Genomic DNA, 25,740 nt, shown 5'->3' with positions numbered 1-25,740 from the left:
ATTCATTCATTCATTCATTTCCGGCATTCATTCATTTATTCATGCATTCAATCATATTCATAATCATTGCCGTTCTTCATGTTCTTGCTAACTATATATTTATCATTTTAAGCTTGCTCAGAGTAAAGTCTGTCACTTTTCGAGGAAAGAACTTTGACAAAAAGATTGTGAATAGAAAGGTTTATTGATGTCATCAAACAGTCAAACTACCTGCCGAGTGTCGGGCTGACGTGACTGAAATAGGCCTGAGCTTATGCATCATGATGTGCATTTGACTTACATTGCGCTACCGATTATGTGCTGAAAAGTCACGAAATGAAGTCAATTTTCACTAAAAAATATTCGAAATACTTGTGGTAAGAAATATTTATCCCCATTTTTCTTCTGTTGTAGCAACGCCAAACGACACAGGAATGTGGAATTTTGGCAATATTCTTGCAGCTTTAGTGCCTCACATGTGGTAAAACATCAGCAAAACTTTACCGTTGCGGTGTTTTGAATGTCGCGGCCGGCTGACGTAAAACAGCGCTGATTTGCCCTCTTTGGTAATGGCGGCTCACTCCTCCAGTTCCAAACGGCACAGGGTCACGTGATAGGTGCGCACTCTTGTTTATTAATAATAATAATAATGCATTTATTTTATATAGCGCTTTTCAGGAAGCCCAAAGACGCTTTGACAGAGTGCAAAACATAATGCATAGCAAAACATAAAAACAATTGCAAAAAAAGAAGAATCAATAGGGAAATATTCAAAGCACAAAGGAGGGAGAAGGAGAGGAGATAGTCAGGGGTTAGATGCTGTGGGTTAAATGTTGAATGCAGTGTTGAACAGGTGGGTCTTGAGTGATGTTTTGAATGTGGTGAGTGAGGAGGAGTCTCTGATGGTGTGAGGTAGCGAGTTCCAGAGGGTGGGAGCAGCGATGGAGAAGGCCCTGTCCCCCCAGGATCTAAATTTGGTCCGGATGGGGGGGGGGGGGTCAGGAGGTTGGTACCAGCAGAGCGGAGGTTGCGGGTGGGAGTGTGTCTGGAGAGGAGGTCAGCCAGGTAGGATGGGGCCAGGTTATGGAGGGCTTTGTAGGTCAAGAGGAGGATTTTGTACTGGATTCTCTGGGAGATGGGGAGCCAGTGAAGCTTGTAAAGGACGGGGGTGATGTGGTCACGGGTCCGGGAATGGGTGAGTAGACGGGCAGTGGAGTTCTGAATGTATTGGAGTTTATTGGTGATTGTTGAGGGTGAACCATAAAGGAGGCTGTTGCAGTAGTCCAGACGGGAAGTGATGAAGGCATGGATGAGGGTTTCTGCAGCCACGGAGGAGAGGGATGGACGGAGACGGGCGATGTTTTTCAGGTGAAAGTAGGCTGTCTTTGTGATCTGTTTAGTGTATTTGTCGAAGGAGAGGGTTTGGTCAAAGATGATGCCAAGATTCCGGATGTGAGGGGAGGTGGATACTGGGAAACCGTCGATGTTGAGGGCAAAGTTATGGGTGGATTTTGTGAGCGTTTTTGGGCCAATGATGATTATTTCAGATTTATCACAGTTAAGTTTGAGGAAGTTGATTTGAAGCCAGGATTTTATTTCAGTGATGCAGTTTGTCAGGATAGAGTGGGTGGCGGTGGAGACGGACTTGGTGGAGATGAAAAGCTGGATGTCATCGGCGAAGCAGTGGAATTGGAGACCATGACGGCGGATTAAGTGACCGAGGGGGGACAGGTAAAGGATGAAGAGGAGGGGGCCAAGAACTGAACCTTGGGGGACACCTTGGGGGAGGGGAGCAGTGGGGGATTTGCAGTTATTGATGGAGATGAACTGGCGTCTGTCAGAGAGGTATGATTTAATCCAAGAGAGGGCAGTGCCGGTAATGTTAAAGGTGGATTCAAGTCGGGTGAGGAGGATGGTGTGATCGATGGTGTCAAAGGCGGCGCTGAGGTCGAGGAGGACGAGAATGTTGAGGTTGCCAGCGTCAGAGGAGAGGAGAAGGTCGTTGGTGATTTTGAGGAGAGCAGTTTCAGTACTGTGGTTGGAGCGGAATCCGGATTGGAATGTTTCATACAGGTTATTGGCAGAGAGGTGATTATTGTTATAGAACTCTTGTGGGTTTAACACAGTTGTATAGTAATGATTAATGAATGAAGAACAGAAAACTCATTGCCCTTTTAATGAGACCCTCTCGAAGACGCCACAATCATGACTGAAAATACAGTGTTCTGGTCTAACATTCCTGTCAATATCCATGTAGCCTAGGCTATTGACTATTGTTTTCCCTTTCAATTTCGTCATATTGAGAACGCCAAATAATATAAATTACATACATGATTTAAAGGAATGTCTTATTTCCGAATTTGGTTTTTAATGGCATGACGTTTTTATTGCTCCATGGTATATGCTTAGGCGATGTACGCAAGTTGAGGACGTTGTTTCCATCGCTACGTTATCCTCTTTACATGCCGCTTACCGCATACAATGATTAACATGTAAAACGAAGCCGAGGATTCAGTGTATCCTGTAGAAATACCGATATATGTGAGAGGTTCTATAAGTTGTAAAACCAAAGGAACGCCGCCGGAAGTGTTTGCGCGTGTGTGGGTTTATTAATTATTTATTTTTACCGAATCGTGAAGCGACTTCGAGGATGCATCCATTTCCGAGGTGGCTATTTATTTATTTATTTCTTGCTTTTGGCGATATTATAATGTGAATTAACTCTGAGGCTGATACCCGAATACGACGAAATTATTTATGAATGTTTTAATGGAGATCAATGTGTGCGCGAGATGAGATTGTGGAATCGCCAGAGGTCACGGAGCGCGAGCCGCAACATTAGGAATCCGACGGGTTGAGGATCCATACCTCAACAGATACGTTTCATAGACATCCGCTTGGGCAAGTTTAGACAGAATATAGGCCTATTTATTTTGATTTATCACCTTTTTATTTATTTTGATTCTTCTTGGAATCTGTGACATCCATTAGGCATTATTCATCATTCCCAAATTTATTTATTTATTTGCCTCATTCAATCCTTAATCCCGTCATTTATTTAATTACGAATTAATATAATGTTTTCACGCAATTATTTAACATTCTTGTTGATTTCAAATTTGAATGTGCAGGGTGTTCCAAAAGTCCTGGTACTATTTAAATGGTCTCTCTATTGAACATTATTAATTGTAATTATTATTTATTTTTCAGGTTATGTTCTAGGAAGTTGGGAAATTGTCTCCACCAAGTTTCATTAGTCTGGAGTAAATATGTCAACCACAACACAACAACGAAGTAAATGGTACCTTGAGACGAAGCCTGTGATTAGACTCTGGCTTTGTCACAAACGTTTCAAAGTGAGAGACCCACCCAGCAAGAGCTGTATTCTTCACAAGGTCATGAAGTTCCAGAAAGAAGGAACTGCTCACAATCTTTAGAAACCAGGGAGAAAGAAGATTGGGAATTCAGAAGGGAACATTGAGGTGTCCAAGTCCTTTCACTCACAGTCCAAGGAGATCCTCTCGCCGGCTTTCACAAGAGCTTGGTCTTTCGCACATTACTGGCTTTCAGATCTTGAAGCAGGACATGAAACTTTATCCATACAAAGTGCAGATCGCTCTCACAGTTCGGCGACAGGGAAATCTCCTTCAATAAAGACCTCTTCCCGTTCTCCAGAGCTCACCCGCTGGGCCTCTTTACGTGGGGCTAAGCGAAGGCCAATGTTTACCCTCGTGACGTCCAGCAGCTCAAGAGAGCTATTGAGGAGTTTATAAGACCGAGCTCCCATGTGACATGCTAGAGGGTGATACGGAACTTCGCTGTCGGAGTGAACGCTTGCCTGGCACGTCGTGGAGGTCACATCATTAACCATGCCACACCGTACTATTATTGCAAATCTCCCAAGATCGTTCTATTGTTGCCGAAAAAAATCTCCCAAGTCTCTGTTTTTATGATGAGTGATTGGTATTGCATCTGCCATAAGTTATGTTTTAACCCCTGTCTGTCTGTCTGTCTGTGAGCAGGATATCTCAAAATGTTGTGGACCGATTTGGATGAAACCTGGTGGGCAGGTTGAGTATGTGACGAGGACAAAATGATTGGATTTTGGTGAAGATCCGGATCTGGATACAATAATTATTTTGAGCGATTCTCCACCATTAAGAGATAAGCCAGAAACTATTTATATATTTATATTTATAGATATACATCACGATATCTCAAAGTTGTGGAGCGATTATGACAAAACTAGGTGGACGAGTTGGTTAGGTGACGAGAACAAGCCGCTTCGATTTTGGTTCAGGTCCAGATCCAGATCCGGCCTTTCGGTGGGAAATAAAATGTAAACTGTTCGACCTGGTGGAGGTATGCGCTCAACTGAGTGCGGTTCTAGTTAATTTTGAATCTTGTGTATACATTTTTCAAAATGAATGAATGAATGAATGATCGTTTTAAGGCCATTTTCCCCGCAAGAGCGGGGGTTAGCCTTGCGGGCCCCATGACAATCATGGTTCCCTGTTTGAGGCAATGTTTTTATGACCGGATGCCCTTCCTGACGCCAACCCTTGGTCACGCTCTTACGATGCGCAGGGATACGGTGTACATATTCTAAACCGGGGTACACACCGGGATCATTCATCCCAGCAAGCTGGTACTCAATTTGCTGACCTCGGAAGGATGACGGGCTGAGTCAACCCCCCTGGCGTTAATTCAACGATCGACCGGGATTCGAACCCAGGATCCTCGGATCCCAAGCCGGCACCCTAACCGCTAAGCCAACACCAGCCAAGCATTGAAATAGTACTGACCGTAGAGCTGACCTCGAAGCAGAGTGTGATAATGGTATTGGATTGTGTATCTCGAATGACGGAATGGTGTCGTGTTTTGCCAGGATCATGATGAAGGTTGGTGTATTGAGTGGTGTGGTGTATGGCACATACCACCAGGGTGTGTGGGGAAGCGGTGCGGAGTCAGAAGCCATATTACATCACTTTGGTGCTACTGTGAGACCCGTAGCACAGCGGTACTTGGGCAGTTATTGGGAACAGGTGAGAAAAGGCCTCGGAAGCCGTGCTGGAGACGAATGACCAATTAATTTCGGGATGAGTGAAGGTTTGTTATTTATCTTGAACACTGATGATAATTTCTCACAAATGTACAAAACTCACCTTTTTTCAAATTCAAGCAGTATTGGCCCAGATTTGCGTTCCTATCTAAACCTGGGATGCCTTGTAGTGAATGCTCTTAACCCAGGTTGAAATCCAATGTACTATTATTTATCTCTCCATTATCTATTAATTAATGTCCTTACCATTCGTGTCTAATAATGTCTAATCTTTGTCCTGTGTGTGTTTTGTGTCCAAGCTACATTATGAGTGAGTCTTGGAGGTAAATAAAAAAATTGATTCACCTTTGGATGACCATTTGGGGTGTAGGTATATCGCCTCGGGCCAATCGACTTCGAGGCCCGGCACATACCGCGTTTTTATTCACCATGTGGCCGCTTCCAGTGACGTGTCAGTGATTGAGGTTAGATAGATGGAGGTGTTTTTTATTTATTTTTGCAAACCTTAAGCAAATAAACGTCAAAGCACATCGTTGATGGGTTGTTTTGCCCTTTTTTGTTATTACTAACACGTGATCTGCTGTTGCTTGAGTGTGCGTGAGCATGTGTGCGTTTGTTGTTGTTTTTTGTTGGTGTTTTGTTTCCGGGGCACGAAAACCTGGACAGTTTCCTCATCACCTGGACAGTTTCCTGGACCACGAAAACCTCATCACCTCCAACCTGGACAGTTTCCTGTCCAGGTTGGAGGTGATGAGGTGTGGGTCATGTGAATGTTGGGGTTTCTGTTGGGTGGTGCACACACGTGGGTGTGGTGTTTCGGATAGAGTGTTGTTTGTTGCTCACCTTATCCAGTTGCTTGTACCATCCAGTTTTTTGCCATTTGTATGAGATGTGGGTATGTCAACCGTTTCCCCAGTTAGACCACCCTCTCAGCTCTTCACCTGCCTTCCAGTATCAAGATCTGTGTCGTTTCTTGGACGTTGTGTCGAAGGACACGGGTCCCATTAAAGTCAAATTTGTGGCCAGATTGCAGGCAATGACATGGATTGCAGAAGTATGCTGTGAAGTGGGTGAAATGTCACCTGAGAGCGGGTCTTCTCTTGCTTATTTGCTCAAATTTGCAGAGTAGATCTAATTTTACTTTCTGGTTGGATGCACCTTTCTTTTTTTAAATATGCATCATCTCAACTCCCCCGATGTTTTACTATATATATATATATATATATATATATATATATATATATATATATATATATACACACCTACCTATATATATATATATATATATATATATACAAATCTACCGCTACCGTAGTAGTAGTGCCGCCGCCGCACAGTCATGTGAAAAAGTAAGTACACCCCATGTAAAGTTTTGACTTTTTCAACATATTTCAACATACATCTATTTGATCTTCATTTCAACAATATTGAAAGATAAAGGTGATATAATATAACAAATATCATGAAACATTTACATTTTGTAGTCCATTGTATAATTTAAATAAACATAAATGCAAATTTCGCATGTGGAAAAGGTAAGTAAACCCCTACATTTATCACTACTTCAAATACCTAAAATTAGAATCAAGTGTACCAGCTCATGTGCAAATGATGAGAACATCGTTAGAGAGGATCTTGGAGGAACCTGTCTTATTTAAACCTCAGACATTTAGTTTGGTTTGCTCTTTGTTGTTGAAGTGTGCGGCGTCACCATGCCGAGATCAAAAGAGCTCTCTGAGGCCTTCAGAAAGAAGGTTATAGATGCCTACAAATCTGGGAAGGGATTTAAAAAGATCTCCAAACAATTTGAAACCAATCATCATTCGACTGTCCGGAAGATCATCTACAAGTGGAGAAGATTCCAAACAACTGCCAACTTGTTCAGGCCAGGCCGCCCCAGCAAGTTCAGCCCGAGAGCAGACTGCAAGATGCTGAAAGAAGTTTCGAAGAACCCCAGAATGTCAACACGGGACGTGCAGGTAGCTCTTGCCACTGTTGATGTCAAAGTGCACGAGTCTACCATTAGAAAGAGGCTACACAAATTTGATCTACATGGGAGGTGTACCAGGAGGAAACCTTTGCTGTCCAGAAAGAACATCAAGGCAAGACTAAAGTTTGCCACTGAACACCGAGGCATAGACCAGCATTTCTGGAAAAATGTGCTCTGGACAGATGAGTCAAAGGTAGAACTGTTTGGCAAAAACCAAAGACAGCATTTGACCACAAGAACCTGATACCAACTGTAAAACATGGTGGTGGAAATATTATGGTTTGGGGCAGCTTTGCTGCATCAGGGCCTGGGCAGCTCACCATCATATAATCCACTATGAATGCTTCATTGTACCAGAGGGTGCTTGAGGATAATGTGAGGCCATCTGTTGGAAAGTTGAAGCTCAACCGAAGGTGGACCTTGCAACATGACAATGACCCTAAACATACCAGTAAATCCACCAAGGAATGGCTGAAAAGAAAGAAATGGAGGGTTCTGGAATGGCCAAGTCAAAGCCTGGATCTAAATCCCATCGAGATGTTGTGGGGGGATTTGAAACGAGCTGTGCATGCAAGAAACCCCTCAAATATCACACAGCTGAAATAATTCTGCATGGAGGTGTGGAAGAATTTTGTGTATGACTCACAGGACTCCAATGACCGCACACAGGTTTACAAAAGGTCTAGTTTATTAACTGTATTTACTTCATTCCAATTACCAAAATGATACCGCATAATATAATGGATCAGGTTAACTCTTTTCGCTGGTCCTTCTCGTTCATCCGACACTCCCGTTCGGTCAGCGCCTCTCGTAGCAAGTCCTCCCGACTCCACGTTTGCTCTAGTTTTTATGGACGAACTGGACTTAATCCTCTGTCCGCTGAAACGTTAATCCTTTCTCCGCTGATGCCCCGAGGTCATGCATTGCACCAAGTCCTGGCATCAACTCGCTCCCCTCCTGCTGTGATTTCCATTTACACAGTAGGAGGGTGCTCTAGCCTGGGGCCTTGACCAGGTGTTTCAAGAGATTATCATGTTCATGCACATTCTGCTTCGTTACCAGATTTAATCAATGAGTTACCAGGGCCAATCAATACGTTACACTGAGTTACACTTCCACAGAGGAGTGGGCAAAAATTTCTCCCAGTCGATGTCAGAGACTGGTAGACAGTTATAAGAAACGCCTACTTGAGGTTATATCTGCCAAAGGGGGCAATACCACCTATTAGAGCCAGGGTGTACTTACTTTTCCACATGCGAAATTTGCATTTATGTTTATTTAAATTACACAATGGACGACAAAATGTAAATGTTTCATGATATTTGTTATATTATATCACCTTTATCTTTCAATATTGTTGAAATGAAGATCAAATAGCTGTATGTTGAAATATGTTGAAAAAGTCAAAACTTTACATGGGGTGTACTTACTTTTTCACATGACTGTATATACATACATACATACATACATACATACATACATACATACATACATACATACACACATACATACATACATACATACATACACTACCGTTCAAAAGTTTTAGAACACCTCAATTTTTCCAGTTTTTATTGAAATTTACACAGTTTAATGTCCAGTGAATAACCTGAAATGGTGCAAAGGTAAGCAGTAAACTGCTCGAGGTTAAAAAAAAGTTTAGTTTGCAAAAACAGGAAAATAATGTAAATTGCAGTTATATTGTAAAAAATAAAGGCCTTCTTCAGGGAACAAGTTATAGGTTAACAACTTACAGCTGTTCTGCAGCAATGTAAGTATATTAAGCCTTGAAAGTTGATGCAAACAATTCCTGCAGGTGTCCCAACCTCTGCTGATTACTTGATTACAAACCCCCTGTTTTTATAAAAGCAGTATTGGAACACACTGTTATTACACCCTCTGAAGCATTATTTGGACAATATTGCACTGCAGGAAGTAGTATGTTGGAAACTGGAGGAAACTCTGACAGGAAGAGGTCTGGCAGACCCAAAGCCACAACAGAATGAGAAGACAAGTTTCTGAGAGTCAACAGCTTGCGTGATAGGCGGCTCACAGAACAACAGCTTCAAGCACAGCTTAACACTGGTCGAAGTAAGAAAGTCTCAGTTTTAACTGAAGAGAAGACTTTGAGCTGCAGGTTTGACAGGTCGAGTGGCAGTAAGAAAGCCATTGCTAAGATGGCAAAATATGAAAAAGAGGCTTGCCTGGGCCGTGAAGCACCGCCAGTGGACTGACTACTGAAGACTGGAAGAAGGTCTTATGGACCGATGAATCAAAATTTGAAATCCTTGGTTCATCATGCAGGGTTTTTGTATGCGGTCGAGTAGGTGAAAGGACAGTTCCTCAGTGTGTGACACCAACAGTCAAACATGGAGGAGGAAGCATGATGGTCTGGGGCCTTTTTCCTGGATTCAGAGTCGGCGACTTGCACAGAGTGACTGGCACCCTGAAGCAAAAGGGCTACCGCAGGCATTTTGCAGTGCCATGCAATACCCTCTGGTATACGCCCAGTTGGTCATGGGTTCATCCTACAGCAAGATAATGACCTGAAACACACCTCCAGGCGATGTCAAAACTACCTTCGAGGAAAAGAACAAGACGGTAGGCTTCAAATCATGGAATGGCCAGCAGTCTCCAGACTTAAACCCCATCGAGCTGGTTTGGGATGAACTGGACAGAAGGGTGAAAGCAAAGCAACCTACAAGTGCAACACATTTGTGGGAACTTCTGCAACAGTGTTGGGAAGAACTTCCCCGAACAATATTTGATTTCCATTGTGGAAAGAATGCCACGAGTGTGTTCGGCGGTTATATCTGCAAAAGGTGGATACTTTACTGAGACAAAAATTTAAATTAAATTTTGTTAAACAAAATGATTCGATGATTTCTTTTTTATCTCCAATTGTTTATTTGTTCTATGCTTAATTTCAGAGTACATTGAGACATTAAAGTGTGTAAATTTCAATAAAAACTGGAAAAATTGAGGCGTTTTAAAACTTTTGACCGCTAGTGTACATACATGCATACATACATACATACACACACATTAGCAAAGGTACCTGGTGGTGCTTCTCCGTCCTCCCATCCTCCCTCCACCCCCTCCACCCCCTCCACCATCCGGACGATTCCATCCCACCCTCCTCCCCCTCCATCCAGCCTTATGCCCCAGCCGTTCCCCTCCCTCCAGACTCCCACCTCCACCCTTTTCCTGCCTCCCTCTTACCTTATTGCTGAGATTTGGAACATCCAAATGCATAAGCAACATGATAGGGAACCCAATTTTGGGTACAAAGTTGAGGTGGTAGTCCAGGAGGTTCCAATGAGTTGAAAAATTCAGTAGGAAAATGCAAAGCTTGGTCTATTTCTCGTACTGAGTAAACAGATTTGGGTGTCCTTGAATCGCCTGTTATTTTCTGGAGCAGCTGGGAATTTATGACATTCATTCTTTGGGGTAAGTATTGCACGTTCTCAAAAGATTGTACAACATTGCCTCAGCCAACTGGGATTGATATCTTGCTATCTGCAGGATCAATTGGAATTTTTCCATTGCCAATTTGGAGGAGGAGAGCTATATATAGTACTCTATTATAGCAAAACAACCCACCTTGTTGCAAAGTGGTTGCATTTCAAACTACAGCCAATGGGAACTTGTAACGGCCTTGGTTAAAAACGCACCAATTGTCCCGATCACCATAGATCTATCACCACTTGATTAAGTGAGATATTCAAAATCTGTTTTGTTGTCAGACAATAAGAACACACTCTCTAAACAACTATATAGGTACACGGATCTAAGTGCTTGTTTTTAAATGTTTGCATGGTGTATATTTGGAGAAGTTATCTAAGGTGGCAACCTTTTTTTCTACAAAACTGCTATGTGAAGTCAAATACATCTTCAGAGATATCATATGCACAATCCCATACCCTCCCTATAAGTTCTCCCTTCTGTGTAAAATGATCAAAGCGACAGTTGAAAGGATTTTGAGCCGAGAGGCATTACGGGCCTTGTGAGGATCAGCCTCAGCGATCGAGGCAACGGTCTGATGTCTATACACCAGCCAAATAACTGTGGTATTCTCTCAAGTAGGGCATTTTGCTGTGGATGGGAGGGTGTTTTAAGGCTTGAAGTTTGGAGGGGATTGATGCCCTTAGTGTTGGAAGGGGGAGGATGAGGACCTGAGGTTTGGTGGGAGTGGTGGGTCGGGTAAGAGCAAAGATGGGACAGTTTGGGGGTGTGGGAGGAGGGCTTTTCGTGGGGGTGGGGAGCAGGGGTTGAGGAGCTGTCAGAATTGTTGTACGGGTTTACTCACAGTAAAAATGTAACTGACCACAGGTGTGGTGTGTAGGGGAGTGGGTGAGGGGTGACCCAATCACCATAGTATATATTCTATTTGACCAGTCTTGTGTTCACAGCTAATGTGCCACCTCAACTTTTTGTTTACAATTCTGGTAAATAAAATATTACTGATTTAAGAATAATTAGATTGACCTGTCAGTTGAAGCCAACATTTATTTAAATGGTCCATCCCAAGAACAACCCCACCAACATGGTAAACTTGATACACGTTAGGGTCATCTATTTATTACATACTGTTACAGACACGACTTTGATGTTATGGTGGGCCGAGCGGAATGGCCGCCGTGTCCGCACAAGTTACCCGATTATACTCGAACGTTGCCGAGTCGCGCTACGCTAAATCAATGAAGGAAAAAGGACACAACGGCTGGGATTAAAATGACACGACACCAGGGATACGGTTCTCAAGACCTCCGGAGGAGGTTATATTAGGGCGGAAGGTCAGATTACAACGACAAGAGGGACAGCATAGAAAGGCAGGCACTTAGACACACTCTTATATTAGCCCCGACAGACGACAGATAAACGGGACAAAACTGACTCACACGGGGATTGATGGCAAGGAGGGGCAGGTCTTCGATGGCTCAAGGTGCACCTTGGCTCAGGGGCAAAATCGACCCGGTCCAGTCCAAAGATGCGGGAGGTCTCACTCAGCGCTTGGAGGTGGTGACTTGTCTTCTCAAGCTGGGGGCGCATCTGACGTCACGTCCGGTAAGTCGCTGCGTATATCCGGCGGGGAGTGACACGCCCTCGGCTAGTTAGCTCCGCCCCAGATGGAATCGGTCCGCCCTTCTTATTGGGTGCGGGGGGGGGTTACTGGCTCCGCCCCTGACGAGGAGCTGACAGCCAGCCCCTTCGTGGTAACCCCGTGGAGCGCATGGGCAATGGCGGCTAACCACGCCGGTGTGAGGACGCACACTCCCCGCACGCCGCGCCGCGCCCCTCTGTTGTTGTAGTTGTTGTTGTAGTTGTTGTTGTAGTTGTTGTTGTAGTTGTTGTTGCAGTTGTTGTTGTAGTTGTTGCAGTGGACATGGGGAAGATGGGAGGAGGTAAGGGGAGGTCCTAAACTCACTACTGGTGCCATACAATCACATTCTGGTGCAACGAAGAGTCAGAATTAATGGAAACGAGTCCTTAACTGACATAGACTAAGAATAACTAGCAAGATGTCCGAAAGTTGTCTACGTGAGATGCGGTGGACCTGGGCACGACATTTAATGGGGGAAAAAAGGGAAGGTCGGTTCTACAGAGTGTTATTTACAGGCAATGGGACTAGGGAATGGGGGATTGGGGATAGTTGGGGAGTATTGGGGAAATAGGGGAGTATTTACAAGCGGATATTGAGGCCAAGTCCCATATCCGCAACATTGCATCCTTCTCTACCCTCGGGGCGTCCCGACCCGATAAATTTTTACCTATTTTAGTGTGGCACTCAGATGTAGTTCCCTCTACTATTAACTCTACCCTGAGTGCGACAGTTTTACAGATATTCACAAATGAGTAAATATGTCCCCCTGCGACGTTGCACCCTTCTCCTCACAGAAACACACCCACAGGATAACCGAATCCGGAAAGAATTCGCAAACTAAACATACAGCCGGTAGGGAGCATTATTTACAAGACTACGCTGATATTTACACTACGATCCAGGACCTGTTTTTGGAGGAACACATGCAGATGTTATGCATAGAGAGAGCACGCATGCCAGCATCGATACACCAACCCACGAGTGCTCTGTGGCCTTACGGCCTTTAATAACGTGCAGAGCACCCCTTCCAAGCACCAAAAACACCACCCCAGCACCAATCGGTGCAGTCACCATTGTTCAATGAATAAAAATAAATTCAAGAACCCCTAACCCTGCAGGTGTCTCTTGCTCTTCGTGTGGTGCACTTGGCCTTCTGGCTTCTTTAAAAATAAAGAAAGGCGCCAACCGCGTCCATTTCTGTATTGTGGCCTTCAGTGGTGTCAACTAAAAGTGGTTCACCTGTATGGCATAGGTGCCACGTTGACCCATAGGTCCATCCACGGGTGGTGCTTGGCCGCAAAAGAACTGCGGTCCATTGTGGGTGGCCACCAACATTGCGGTCCATATGGTGTATCGATCCAGGCAGCAAGCAGCGAAAGTGCAGGCCCACAACTGCGTAGCCAGCACCTCTCTCTCCTCTCTCTCTACCCCAAAGCCAGATCCTCGGAGGTGGGAGACAAAAGAAAAGACAAGTGAGTAAGGTGGTAAGGGCGCAAAAGTGCACGCAATACAAGGTAATGCACACTGGGGGCATATGGGAACCAGGTGAGACAGGTACGTTCCTACCGTATGCCCCCCCCCCCCCACCAGGTAACCTACATGGCCCCTCCCTTACCCCTTACTGTATCCACAAAACACAACACTACCCATAAACATCTACTTTACAAATCAACAAACATCCCTACTGTCTTCCCCGTTCCTCCCATAAACCAAATTCGTCTTCTCTCCCTCCTAACCAATCAAATTTGCCATTTTCAACTCTCATCAAAATTTGCCATCTCCAACTGAACATCAAAATTTGCCATTACCAATTCATCATCAGTCCCTCCTAAGGAGGGAGAGATGGAATCACCCCAATGTCTCATCCACGTCGTGATGCGTCTCACAAATCCTCACAGCAATTCTCATTTCCTGCACCAAAACAAAGAAAACACAGGTGTGGAGTCATCATCATCACCACAGGTAAGTGGCTGCGTATGGTGCGACAGGTTCATCAATCCTAACTATTTCCTAAATGACTTTAACAACTTTACACTTCCCGGGGTCTTTCTCCGGCCAAACCATTGGCCCTCTTACACTATGGGTTCTAAAAACCAATTCCCATTGGCCAAACTGTGGTGCTTTTCAATTTGGGGTCTCACTCCCCCGATTCATCTCCCGGTGCCCTCGCACAATTTCTGGGCTGTGGCGTGTACCTCTCCCAGTGGGTCTACCCACCTGCACACCTCCACCACTGCAGTTGCCTCCGAGCTTACCTGCTCCTTACCCTAACCTAACTACCTGGGGAAGGCCCTCTGGCGCTCTCCCCACTCGGTGCCCTCTCTGGCACTGGGCTGCCCGATCCACACCCGGGATCCTCAGGCACCCACTCACAACTACCGGCTCCCAGAGCCCACCTGCGGCCTCACCTGGCCGACATCCTCACAGTGGTGGAGTGCCCAACCAACTACACACACTAACAGGCTACACGCCCAGCCATTTCCACAACACTAATGCACCCATCCAAATACCATTCTGTCACCCGCACCACAGATGCCAATATCCAACCACAATTTACCTATACCCTCTACCTAACACTTACACTACCCGCCCCGGGTACTCGTGAAAGGGGTCCACTCTTCCCCCATCCACACCTTCGCACCATGCACACCACTCCGTACCACTTACTCCAACTCTCTCCACACACCTGTACCTGCACACCTGTGCTCTCACACCTGGTGCCACCTGCACCCTTCTCTCCCCAAGCGCATTCGCGCTGATCCACAACACTCATTACTCACACACTGTTCCACACACCTGTCCAGTTGCACACCTGTGCAATCACACCTGTTCAATTCTCACACACACGGCATCATCTCAGCTAACTACTCCCTTCTGAAACTTGCGCGTCCCAGTCGTCCCTTTAAACTATTGCGCTCCCACGTCATTATCATCCCTACTAATCTACCTGCGTCCCCACTACAGGTATCAGTCACTAACTAAACTTAACGTCACCTAATGTCAATCTCTTCTAGATCCCTAACAATATAACCTAACCCACCCGGGCTAGTTTTCACTGCCATACACCCCATAATCTATTGTGCATTTGCCCCACCATGGGAAGGGTGGCAGGGATGCCACCCTTACCCACCGGGCCTATCGCTCCTCAATTCCCCAGTCCTCTGGCACTAATAAGCCCCCCTTATTCAGAGGTACTGGGTCCCGCCTCGGCATCTAAAGCCGAGGCAATCCACGGGGGCGCCTGCTCGCCGGTGTAAGGCCTTATCCGGTCGGCGTGGACGATCCGAGGGAGGGCTCGTGGCCCCATTTTGATCTTAATGACCACGTCACAGATTTGCGACAGGACGACTCCTGGGCCTTGCCAGGGGGAGGTGAGTTTTGGGCACCTTCCCTTCCGCCTCCGGGGATTAAAGAACCAAATCTTCATCCCCGGAGCGTATTGACTCCCCTGGCTCCGGTCGTCGTACCTGCGCTTCATCTTTTCCCCCGCCAGATGGAGTTGGCGGCGGGCGAAGGCATGGACTAGCTCCATGCCTTCCTCTAGGTGACGTGCGTACCCCTCCCTCGGCGGGTTAACCACTGTGTCTGGCACGGGACCGCATAGCAAGTCGGCGGGAGCCCGTAACTCCCGCCCATACATAAGCAACGCTGGACTGCATGCGGTGGCCCCGTGCTGGCTGGTTCGGTAGGCCATAAGCAAATAAGGGAGATGTTCGTCCCAGTCATCCTGACGGGTGGCGGTGAACAGTGCCAGTTGTTGTATCAATGTTCTGTTGAACCGTTCCACCATCCCGTCAGATTGTGGCCGCAAGGGCGTGGTTCTTGTTTTCCGAATTGACAGGAGACTGCACACATCTTTTAGCAATTTGCTCTCAAAATTTCGTCCCTGGTCGGTGTGCAACTCCTGTGGAATCCCATGCCGGCACACAAATCCTTCCACGAAGGCCTGCGCTACCACCCCTGCTTCTTGGTTGGGGAGGGCGTAGGCCTCCGGCCACTTGGTGAAGTAGTCCATCACAACGAGGATGTACTTATTACCTAGGCGGGTGCGGGGTAGTGGGCCTAAGATATCCATGGCCACCCGCTCTAGGGGGGCCCCCACCTGGTGTAATTGAAGGGGGGCCCTCATCCTCCGTGCTGGTCCCTTTTTGGCAGTACAGGCGTCGCATCTCCGACACCAGTCCTGTATGTCGCGCCCCATATTCACCCAATAAAACCTCCGGCGTACCCGCGATATTGTCTTTGTCCTGCCCAAATGGCCGCCGGAGCGGGTACCATGCACCTGTTGCAATATGACGTTCTTGAATTTGTCAGGGACGATCACCAGCCAGGAAGTTCTATCAGAGGGAACCTCCACCCACTTGCGATACAAGATGTTATCCTTCAATTCCAGGGTCTGCCACTGAGCCCAATATGCCTTTGTTTGTGCCCCGAGGGGGGTGACCTCTTCCCCCTTTGGTCTTTGCCCCAATTTGACCCAATTGAATACTGGCCCCAGGACAGGATCCTCCTGCTGGGCCGTGCTCCATGCCAAAGTTCCGAATTCCTCATCTGCGGTTAGTGGCAAAATTGGCCCTCTCACCCGGGTTGCCCGGACAACGAGGGTCGGGTCCGAATCGCCCAATTGTTCCCTCTCCTCGTGTCTCGCACAAAATTTGCAGTTTTCCCCCAGACAAGGACGCCGAGAGAGTGCGTCCGCATTACCATGGGCCTTCCCGGCCCTATGGGCCACATCAAAATCGTACTGCTGCAACTTTTCAAACCACCTTGCAATTTGGCCCTCTGGTTCCTTGAACCGAAGGAGCCATTGCAAGGAGGAATGGTCAGTTCTAACCAAAAATTTCCGCCCGTACAAGTACGGGTGGAAATGGTTCATGGCAGCCAGCATAGCCAATAACTCTTTGCGAGTGACGCAATAATTTCTCTCGGGCCTACTTAAGGCCCGACTATAATAACCAATCACTCTCGCCACGCCCTCCTGTGTCTGAGACAAAACTGCGCCCAATCCTTCCTGGCTCGCATCCGTGTCCAGGGTAAATGCCCCGTTGCTAGTGGGGTACGCTAGAAGGGGTGCGGATGTCAGACACCCCTTCAATTTTTGGAAGGCCTCGTGGCACTCCCGTGTCCAATTAAATCGCGTCCCCTTCTCCGTAAGCCGGTGGAGGGGACGGGCCAACTCCGCAAATTTCGCCACAAAGCGCCGGTAGTAGGAGCAGAGTCCCAAAAATCCCCGCACCTCTTTGATGGTACGTGGTGCGGGCCACTCCTCTACCGCTTTAATTTTGTCTGGGTCCGTTTTTACCCCCTCGCGGCCGATCACGTGACCTAGATAGGCCACCTCTCTTGCAAACAAAGTGCACTTACTCGGGTTCAGCTTCAACCCTGCCTGTCTGAGGCACCCGAACACCTGGTCCAAATTAGCTACTGCCTGGGGGAACGTTTGGGCATGTACCAGGACGTCATCCAGGTACACCAGGCATGACTGCCATGGCATGCCGCCTAGTACATGCTCCATCAATCTTTCAAAGGTGGCGGGGGCGTTACACAAACCAAACGGCATCACAGTAAACTGATACAGTCCCTTACCTGTGGAAAATGCCGTTTTCTCCTTCCCTGCCCTATCCATCTCCACCTGCCAATACCCACTCTTGAGGTCCAAAGTCGAGAACCAATTTGAGCCCGCAACGGCATCGAGGGTGTCATCAATCCTTGGCAGGGGATATGAGTCCTTGAGTGTCACGTTGTTTAGCTGGCGATAGTCCACGCAGAACCGCGTGGTCCCATCCTTCTTTTTGACCAGCACAACAGGTGACATCCAAGGACTTCCCGAGGGCTCGATCACGCCTGCGTCGAGCATTTTTTCAACCTGCTCGTCAGCTTCCGCCCTCTTGCTCCAAGGGAGCCGTCGGGCGGCCTGACGAATAGGCCGGGCCTCACCGGTGTGGATCTGATGTTTCACCAGGCCCGTACGTCCAATATCCTCGGTGGACAGGGAGAAGAGGTCCAAATGGGACCCAACCAGTTTGTGTAAGGCCTCCCTCTGGGTACCTCCCAACTCTACGCTACTACGATTTACCATCTCGCAAATGGGATCGGGCCAATTCCTACTTGTTATTGAAGGCTCCCCCCGGGGTCGGCTCGGCTGGACGTTCTCGCCCCTCACTGTCGCGACTTCCTCAACTGGGGTGCAGCCAGCTACCCTCGTGCCCCTTACTATAGTGCGTGGTTCTGTACTTATATTTATTACTCGGACGGCCACTACCGGTCCGTCCGTTTTTACAAGGGTGCGGCCCACGATTAAACCCGGTATGGACTGCGCTGCCACCGGTTCGACCAGGCCGCAGGACTCCTGCCATGTTGGGCGAGCTGCCCACCGGGCCGGCACTATCGCCTCGGCCCTTGGGGGGATGGTCACGGCCTCGGAAGCCTCCAGCTCCGCTCTCTCGGCCGTGCTCACTCCCCCTAACGGCAGCTCTTCTACTCCCACCTGCAGGATCCCCCGGCACAAGTCGATTTTACAGCCGCTGGCAGTCAACAGGTCCAACCCTATTAAACATGGGTCGCACACCTCCGCCACCCAAACATCTATCTCCCTCCTTACCGACCCTAACTTGAGGGTCACAGAACCACGCCCTATGATCGGGGCCGTTACCCCGGTAGCAAGCTGCAAACTATAATTTTGCAGGCGCTGGATCTTATCCCAGCCACCTGCGCTCGAATCAAGGACCACAGGGCTGATGATCGTGGCGCTAGCTGCTGTGTCCACTACGGCGTCTACCCCCACGCCGGCAATTTTGCATCGAATTGTCAGGCTACCGGTTCCAATTTGGCCACAATAAATGACCTGTCGCTTCAATGAGGGCTCTCCTCCATCCTCTTCTGCCGAACACCGCCCTACGTGCCCGACACCTTCTAGTTTCCCGGGGTCTGGCGGGGGGGTGTCTGGGGTCGGCTAACCCGCTCCCCCCTGGGCGGAGTTGAGGACCTCAACCGCCGGGGATCATCCCGGCGCGTGGCTCGACAGTGCCGCGCCAGGTGACCCAGACGGTTGCAAGTGTAGCACCTCACCTGGTAAGGTGCTTGTCTCCGGAATTCCAAATTTCCCCCCCTGTAGGTCCGAATTGGATTACCCGCTCGTGGTCCACCGCGGGCCACCTCCGGGGCCGCCTGCCATGGTCCAGGTCCCGCCAGGCGCTGGTCCACCAGCCTCCGGACCATGCCCGCCAGGTCAGGACCCACGTCGGGGGCGGGCCCCCTAAGGGGTCCGCCCTCCATCGGGGGTCCCACCTGGCGGACCGCCATTGCGAGACGCTCGCCCCCCCGGGCCAGGGGCCTCGCTGCTTCCCAACGGGCCGCAGCGTCAGCCGCCTGGCTCAGAGTCTGCGGGCGCCACATGGCGAGCTGTTGCCGGAGCTCAATGTCCGGGAGGGCCTGGATAAAATGGTCCAGCGCCAGGCTTTCCCGGGAATCCGCTGCCATGCTAGCATGTGCGATCCCCACTGCGCGGCGAATGTCGTGGGCAAGTTCCCCGATGGCTTCCTGGGGCTTGCGCTTTCGCAGCGCGAGCTGAGCTTTAACAAGCTCGCTCTGCTGTTCTATGCCGAATCGATTAATTAGGGCGTCGCGGAGGGCTGGCAGGGTGAGAGCACCCGCCGGTAATGCCGTCAGCACCTCCGCCGCCGCGCCGCGCAATGCGGCCACCAGGTGTACTCCACCTTCGTCCTCACCCCAACCGTTGCCCTTACACACACAGTCGAACTGCGCCAGGTACGCGCGTAGATCACTCTTGCCGTCATACGGCGCGAGTGGGACCTTGTGGGACCACCTCGCATGCGAGTCGTTGCCCGCCTGCCGGACCCCGTGCGTCGCCCCTTGCGGGGTCAGCGCGGGGCCGAACCGGCCGGGCCCCCACAGTACATTACCCCCAAGGGGCTCTCGTGCCTCCCCGGTCCCTCCAACAACTACCCCTGTTGGTGTCGATGCGTGGGTCACACCTCCGCAACCCGCTACCCATTCCATACCACCACAACCTTGCTCACTCACACCTCGCACCTCTCGTTCCATACCCTCCGGACCAGCCATACACCTCACTCGTGGCCTCTCACGAACATCCGGGTCTATCTCGACCCCCAAGCTTATTAAATCACCTGGCGCATCATACGCACGACCATATTGGTCACCACTTACACCGGGTCCTCTTTCTCTTCGCTTCTCCTCCATCACCTGCGAATCCCTCATCCGGTTAATGAGCACATCATCACGATCCGAACACAGACTTTGGACCAATTCTTTTACTTCCTCCTTTATCTCTTTCTTATCCTCTCTCCGTCGCTTCTTAATTTCGCTCACCCCTTCTTCCACTTCTTCTAATTTCTGCTTCACCTCCTTCATCTCTTCGTGCGCCCCTTTAAGTTCTTCCTCTAACTCCCCTTTATTTTTTTCTATGTGCTCCCGCACCTCCCGCTCTTTAACCTCCATCACCTCTACCACCTTGTCCATTTTCCTCGTCAGGTCCTCATGTACCGTCTGACACTCTTTTTTAATTACCCCTACGTCCTTTTTCATCTCCTTCTGTGTCGATTTTAAACCCTCTATTACCGCTGTGTTCTTTACCTGGTCCCCCAACTCCTTTTGTCCCACTGTCAGTTGTTCTACTCCCAGCGTCAACTCCTCTATACCACTTTGCAATTTTACAGTCCCCTTTCTCACCTCCTTCTCCATGCGCTCCTTACAGTGCCTCACCTCCTCGCGCACTCCTCCGACCTCCTCACTCACTCCTCTTCTGATCTCCTCTCCCATCACTTGCATCTCCTGCCCAGATGCCACCCTCATCTGCTCCATTTCCTCCCTGTGAGCATCCAGTTTGGTTTCTACCCCCATTCTGACCCCCTCTATCTGCTGCCCCATTTGGTTAACTTCCCTTTCCGCTTGGTCCCTCATGTCCCTCAATTTGCCTTCCATCCTGTTTTCTAACCCCTCTAACCCCTTTTGCATCCCTTCCATTTGATTCTCTTGAGCGGCCATTCTGTTTTCTACCCCCATTAACCCATTTCTCACCTCTTTTATCCCGTTGTCTAACCCCTCAAAATTATTGTCTAACTTCCCAAATTTATTGTCTAACTCCTTAAAATTATTGTCTAACCCCTCAAAATTATTGTCTAACTTCCCAAATTTCTTGTCTAACTCCTTAAAATTATTGTCTAACCCCTCACCGGTACCCCTCGCTTCGTCCCTCATTACCCCCATTTGGCTTCCCATTACCCCCAATTGGTTTCCCATTACCCCCATTTGGCCCTCCAATCGCTCACTCTGAGCATCCATCCGGTTTTTCAAACCTCCAATTTGGTCTCCCATTTGTTCCATAAAGGCCCTCATTTGCAGGAGGAAAAGGTTCGAATCCACCAGGGGCGCTGCCACGGTCGCGGGCGCCGCGACCAGCGAGGCGCCATTTTGCGCACCCGCAATGTCGGGCGCAACGACGCTAATTTGTGCGTCTGCTACCCTCGCTGCTTCGCTCTCCTCGCGTCCCTCAATTTGGTCCTGGACCGACCCTGCCTCACTCTCCTCTACCGGACCCCAGCTGTCTTGATCCGCCATAGCGCGACTTTCAAAATTCGGGTTTTTATATTTTGTAAAACACGATCAAATTTCGCCTTTATAATTTCGAGCGCGTAAACGCGCTCCGGATCGAATTCTACTTCCCAAAATTTGGGCCTAACAAATTTAGTCCCAGGTCCGAATCCGACACTCCTGACACCAATTGTTACAGACACGACTTTGATGTTATGGTGGGCCGAGCGGAATGGCCGCCGTGTCCGCACAAGTTACCCGATTATACTCGAACGTTGCCGAGTCGCGCTACGCTAAATCAATGAAGGAAAAAGGACACGACGGCTGGGATTAAAATGACACGACACCAGGGATACGGTTCTCAAGACCTCCGGAGGAGGTTATATTAGGGCGGAAGGTCAGATTACAACGACAAGAGGGACAGCATAGAAAGGCAGGCACTTAGACACACTCTTATATTAGCCCCGACAGACGACAGATAAACGGGACAAAACTGACTCACACGGGGATTGATGGCAAGGAGGGGCAGGTCTTCGATGGCTCAAGGTGCACCTTGGCTCAGGGGCAAAATCGACCCGGTCCAGTCCAAAGATGCGGGAGGTCTCACTCAGCGCTTGGAGGTGGTGACTTGTCTTCTCAAGCTGGGGGCGCATCTGACGTCACGTCCGGTAAGTCGCTGCGTATATCCGGCGGGGAGTGACACGCCCTCGGCTAGTTAGCTCCGCCCCAGATGGAATCGGTCCGCCCTTCTTATTGGGTGCGGGGGGGGGTTACTGGCTCCGCCCCTGACGAGGAGCTGACAGCCAGCCCCTTCGTGGTAACCCCGTGGAGCGCATGGGCAATGGCGGCTAACCACGCCGGTGTGAGGACGCACACTCCCCGCATGCCGCGCCGCGCCCCTCTGTTGTTGTAGTTGTTGTTGTAGTTGTTGTTGTAGTTGTTGTTGCAGATGTTGTTGTAGTTGTTGTTGCAGTGGACATGGGGAAGATGGGAGGAGGTAAGGGGAGGTCCTAAACTCACTACTGGTGCCATACGATCACATTCTGGTGCAACGAAGAGTCAGAATTAATGGAAACGAGTCCTTAACTGACATAGACTAAGAATAACTAGCAAGATGTCCGAAAGTTGTCTACGTGAGATGCGGTGGACCTGGGCACGACATTTAATGGGGGAAAAAAGGGAAGGTCGGTTCTACAGAGTGTTATTTACAGGCAATGGGACTAGGGAATGGGGGATTGGGGATAGTTGGGGAGTATTGGGGAAATAGGGGAGTATTTACAAGCGGATATTGAGGCCAAGTCCCATATCCGCAACAATACACTTGGTGTCGGGGCAGGTCTCACAAGATGGTGCAGAAGTTGCACGTACCCAAGAGCTCTTCAATTTGGGTTCAATTCCGACCCGGCTACTGCCCGGTCCATCACAAAATGTGTCGTCCTTCAGATGGAGGTTAAGTTTGGTGCCCCATCTGTCAGCGTTAGTTGCTGGATGTTAAAGATCCCACGGTGTTTTTCACAAAAGAGTAGTTGAGTTGCCGCCGGCATTTAAACAAATTCCAAATACCTATTTTAACCTACAGGGGGTGCTGCATCAGTGGAAGAGCTGCACCCTCGGCAAATATTACCTCTAGCCATGCGCTTTATACAAAAGAAGAAGTTGGCGGACATTAAAGATCCCACGTTGTCTTTCACAGAGTCAGCAAGTTATTGCCATACCCTGAGCAAGTTGCGCATTCCTGCCCTATCCCATGAGAGGCTTAAAGGTATACCATAGTGTAATCCTTGCTGTTGGGGTGCCTTCGTGCAGAACACCGCAGAGAGGGCAGGGTGCAGGCGATCAAACCTCTGATAAATACCAATGAATACCCTCGCTCGAAGCTATTGTCATACCTTATTGACTGCCATTGTGCAAAAAAAGAGAAACATCAAATATTTAATGAGGAACTGCTTTTGTTGATGGCAGTTGTGACAGTGAGGATATCACAAAATTACTTATGTATTATTATTTTTTACCTGTTTATTTAGGCACCTGCACTTTAAGGTATGTTGTCTACGTACTAAGAGTTTTATATTTTGATCCTTCAGGCTCCATCTCCATCTTCATCTCGTGAAACAGTTCGGGAGTACTGGAATTGGGGTAGGTAAACACGTGTTTATTTTGTGATTCTTTGTTTTGCTCAAAATGAACATTTTAAGCTTCGCTTTATCTGCTTTTTTATCTTGTGGGATAATAAACTTTCTGACATGTCTAACATGTGTTGCTGTACAACGAGATAGAAAGACTCAAACAAAATCCATTGAGTGTAAGAATATGCAAGTCTAGACGAAAATGGTTGGTACATATTTATATAATGGAGGAAGAAAGAAGGGTGAAAATAATGTACCAAAGCAGGATGGAAGAGTAGGTCAGTGGGTCGACCAAGAACCAGATGGAAGCAAATTGAATGGAAGAATCTAATGGAAGATGCACAACATTAGCCCAATATAGGAAAGGGTGGAGAGTGAGCTGTTGTTCAGGTGTTGTGATGTTTTCCATCATATATCAACAATTATGAAAGAGCAAATCTTGAATACACCATATTATTACAGCTATGGAGTTAAAAAAGAAGTACCGATGTATACTAGTTTTGTAATAATAATATAAGTGTATCCCAGTCACTTTCCTCATGTACCATGCTCGACCATGCTCTATACAGTGTCGGTTCTGCTGGAGAAGTTTCCATGATGAGGCTTACAATCCTCGATGGGTTGCCGCTCCCACACAGGAAGTCAGGACAGGAATTTGTTCAGGGTGCCAGCGATAGCTCGCCTACTCTTCACTGGAGGATCTTAAAAGTCTACCAACTAATGTCGGCAGACGGGACACATTGATGAATCGTCCTGCCTGTGAAACACCAGGAAGACCGTTTATAGCTTGGTCGGGGTTCAAACCCAGGCTAGCCAGCTTAGAGGCGAGCGTGCGTACCTCTCGGCCATCCTGCCGGTCACTTAAATCCTACGATAATAAGGTGTGTGTGCATCTGAAAAATCATAGAAAAATCAAATAGGGCTGGGCCAATCTCCACTAAATTTTGCATAGGTGGTGATAGTACCGAGGGTAAGATCATGGGCACAAAAACAAAACCCCCCTCACCCTGCGAGGATTAAGGGTGGGAGGACTCTCAAATGCTCCCAAATGGAGCGAGTGTTTCTAGTTTATAAAAAAAAATCTTTCTGCATCAGTCCCAATAAAATTTATTTCAAGAATGCCATGCAGTATTTTATTCTTCGTTGCATCACCGGATTATATGGCATTTACTTGCTCACTTTTCCTACTTCCCCTTTCACAGCTAAATCTTTGGTATCTCTGTGTGCTTGCAGGTGTACATGGTTCAATTATGGCATTGTCTAATGCACCACGTCGTACCACAGAGTTGTTGAATTACGGGTATACTTCCGTCTTGGGTTTGTTCAAGTGAATCTGAAGCTCCACGCATCCCCATCCAAAGCGCGTCTGTTGTTAACGCCATCGAGAAGTTTCCAGCTTAATCGGCCGCTGGTGCTGAATAGCGTTAAGTGGAATGTTCCCGAGTTGTAGAACTTGCCACGAAATGCTGTATCAGCAGCAGCAACTCCGTCCATGTTAATAAACTTATATTTGAGTCATTTGTCATTGCATTCCTTTGATCCAAGTGGATGTTTCTTTTGTATATAATGGTATTATTCGCTGTTTGCTAATGTAGTTGTATAGGTGTTCGTATACCTAGATCTGTACATAAAAGCTTTTGTTGATATTTGTGCCTTATTTCTGGCTCATTGAATTGACCCTTTTTATTGAATCTCTCTACTTTTTTTTGTACAGGTATCGAGGCTCATGGAAGAGCATAACAACCACCAGGGAGCAGTGGATCAAATGACAAAATGGGACAAAAACACAGATGCACCACAACACAAGGAGAGTAATCTCACGAAGGGAAAGTATTGCAATCTCTAACTAGAACGGTACTCAGTAGAGAGCATACCTCCACCAGGTGAACAGTTTACGTTTTGTGTCTCA

The 25,740-nt window shown here is 48.0% G+C and overlaps 1 protein-coding gene across 6 annotated transcripts; it reads left to right on the top strand.

Annotated features, from left to right (window-relative positions):
• Nucleotides 1-1,263: 1,263 nt before the first annotated feature.
• On the top strand, nucleotides 1,264-25,477 carry MICOS13 (mitochondrial contact site and cristae organizing system subunit 13). 6 transcript variants are annotated; one of them, XM_068119890.2, is made up of 4 exons: nucleotides 1,264-1,347; nucleotides 4,868-5,024; nucleotides 23,790-23,841; nucleotides 25,065-25,477. In XM_068119890.2, the coding sequence occupies exons 1-4, from the start codon at nucleotides 1,277-1,279 to the stop codon at nucleotides 25,160-25,162; spliced, it is 378 nt and encodes a 125-aa protein (XP_067975991.2). In that variant the 5' UTR covers nucleotides 1,264-1,276; the 3' UTR covers nucleotides 25,163-25,477. The 6 variants fall into 6 exon arrangements, with proteins under 6 accessions (XP_067975991.2, XP_067975995.1, XP_067975997.1 ...); XM_068119894.2 differs by lacking the exon at nucleotides 1,264-1,347 and adding an exon at nucleotides 2,587-2,646; XM_068119896.2 differs by lacking the exon at nucleotides 1,264-1,347 and adding an exon at nucleotides 2,687-2,880.
• The last annotated feature ends 263 nt before the right edge of the window (nucleotides 25,478-25,740 follow it).

Source organism: Myxine glutinosa, chromosome 6, assembly GCF_964187855.1.
Source record: "Myxine glutinosa chromosome 6, kmMyxGlut1.1, whole genome shotgun sequence".
NCBI classification, from domain to species: Eukaryota; Metazoa; Chordata; class Myxini; order Myxiniformes; family Myxinidae; genus Myxine; species Myxine glutinosa.
The sequence above is the reverse complement of the archived record's forward strand: the minus strand, read 5'-3'. Positions and strand labels throughout refer to the sequence as shown.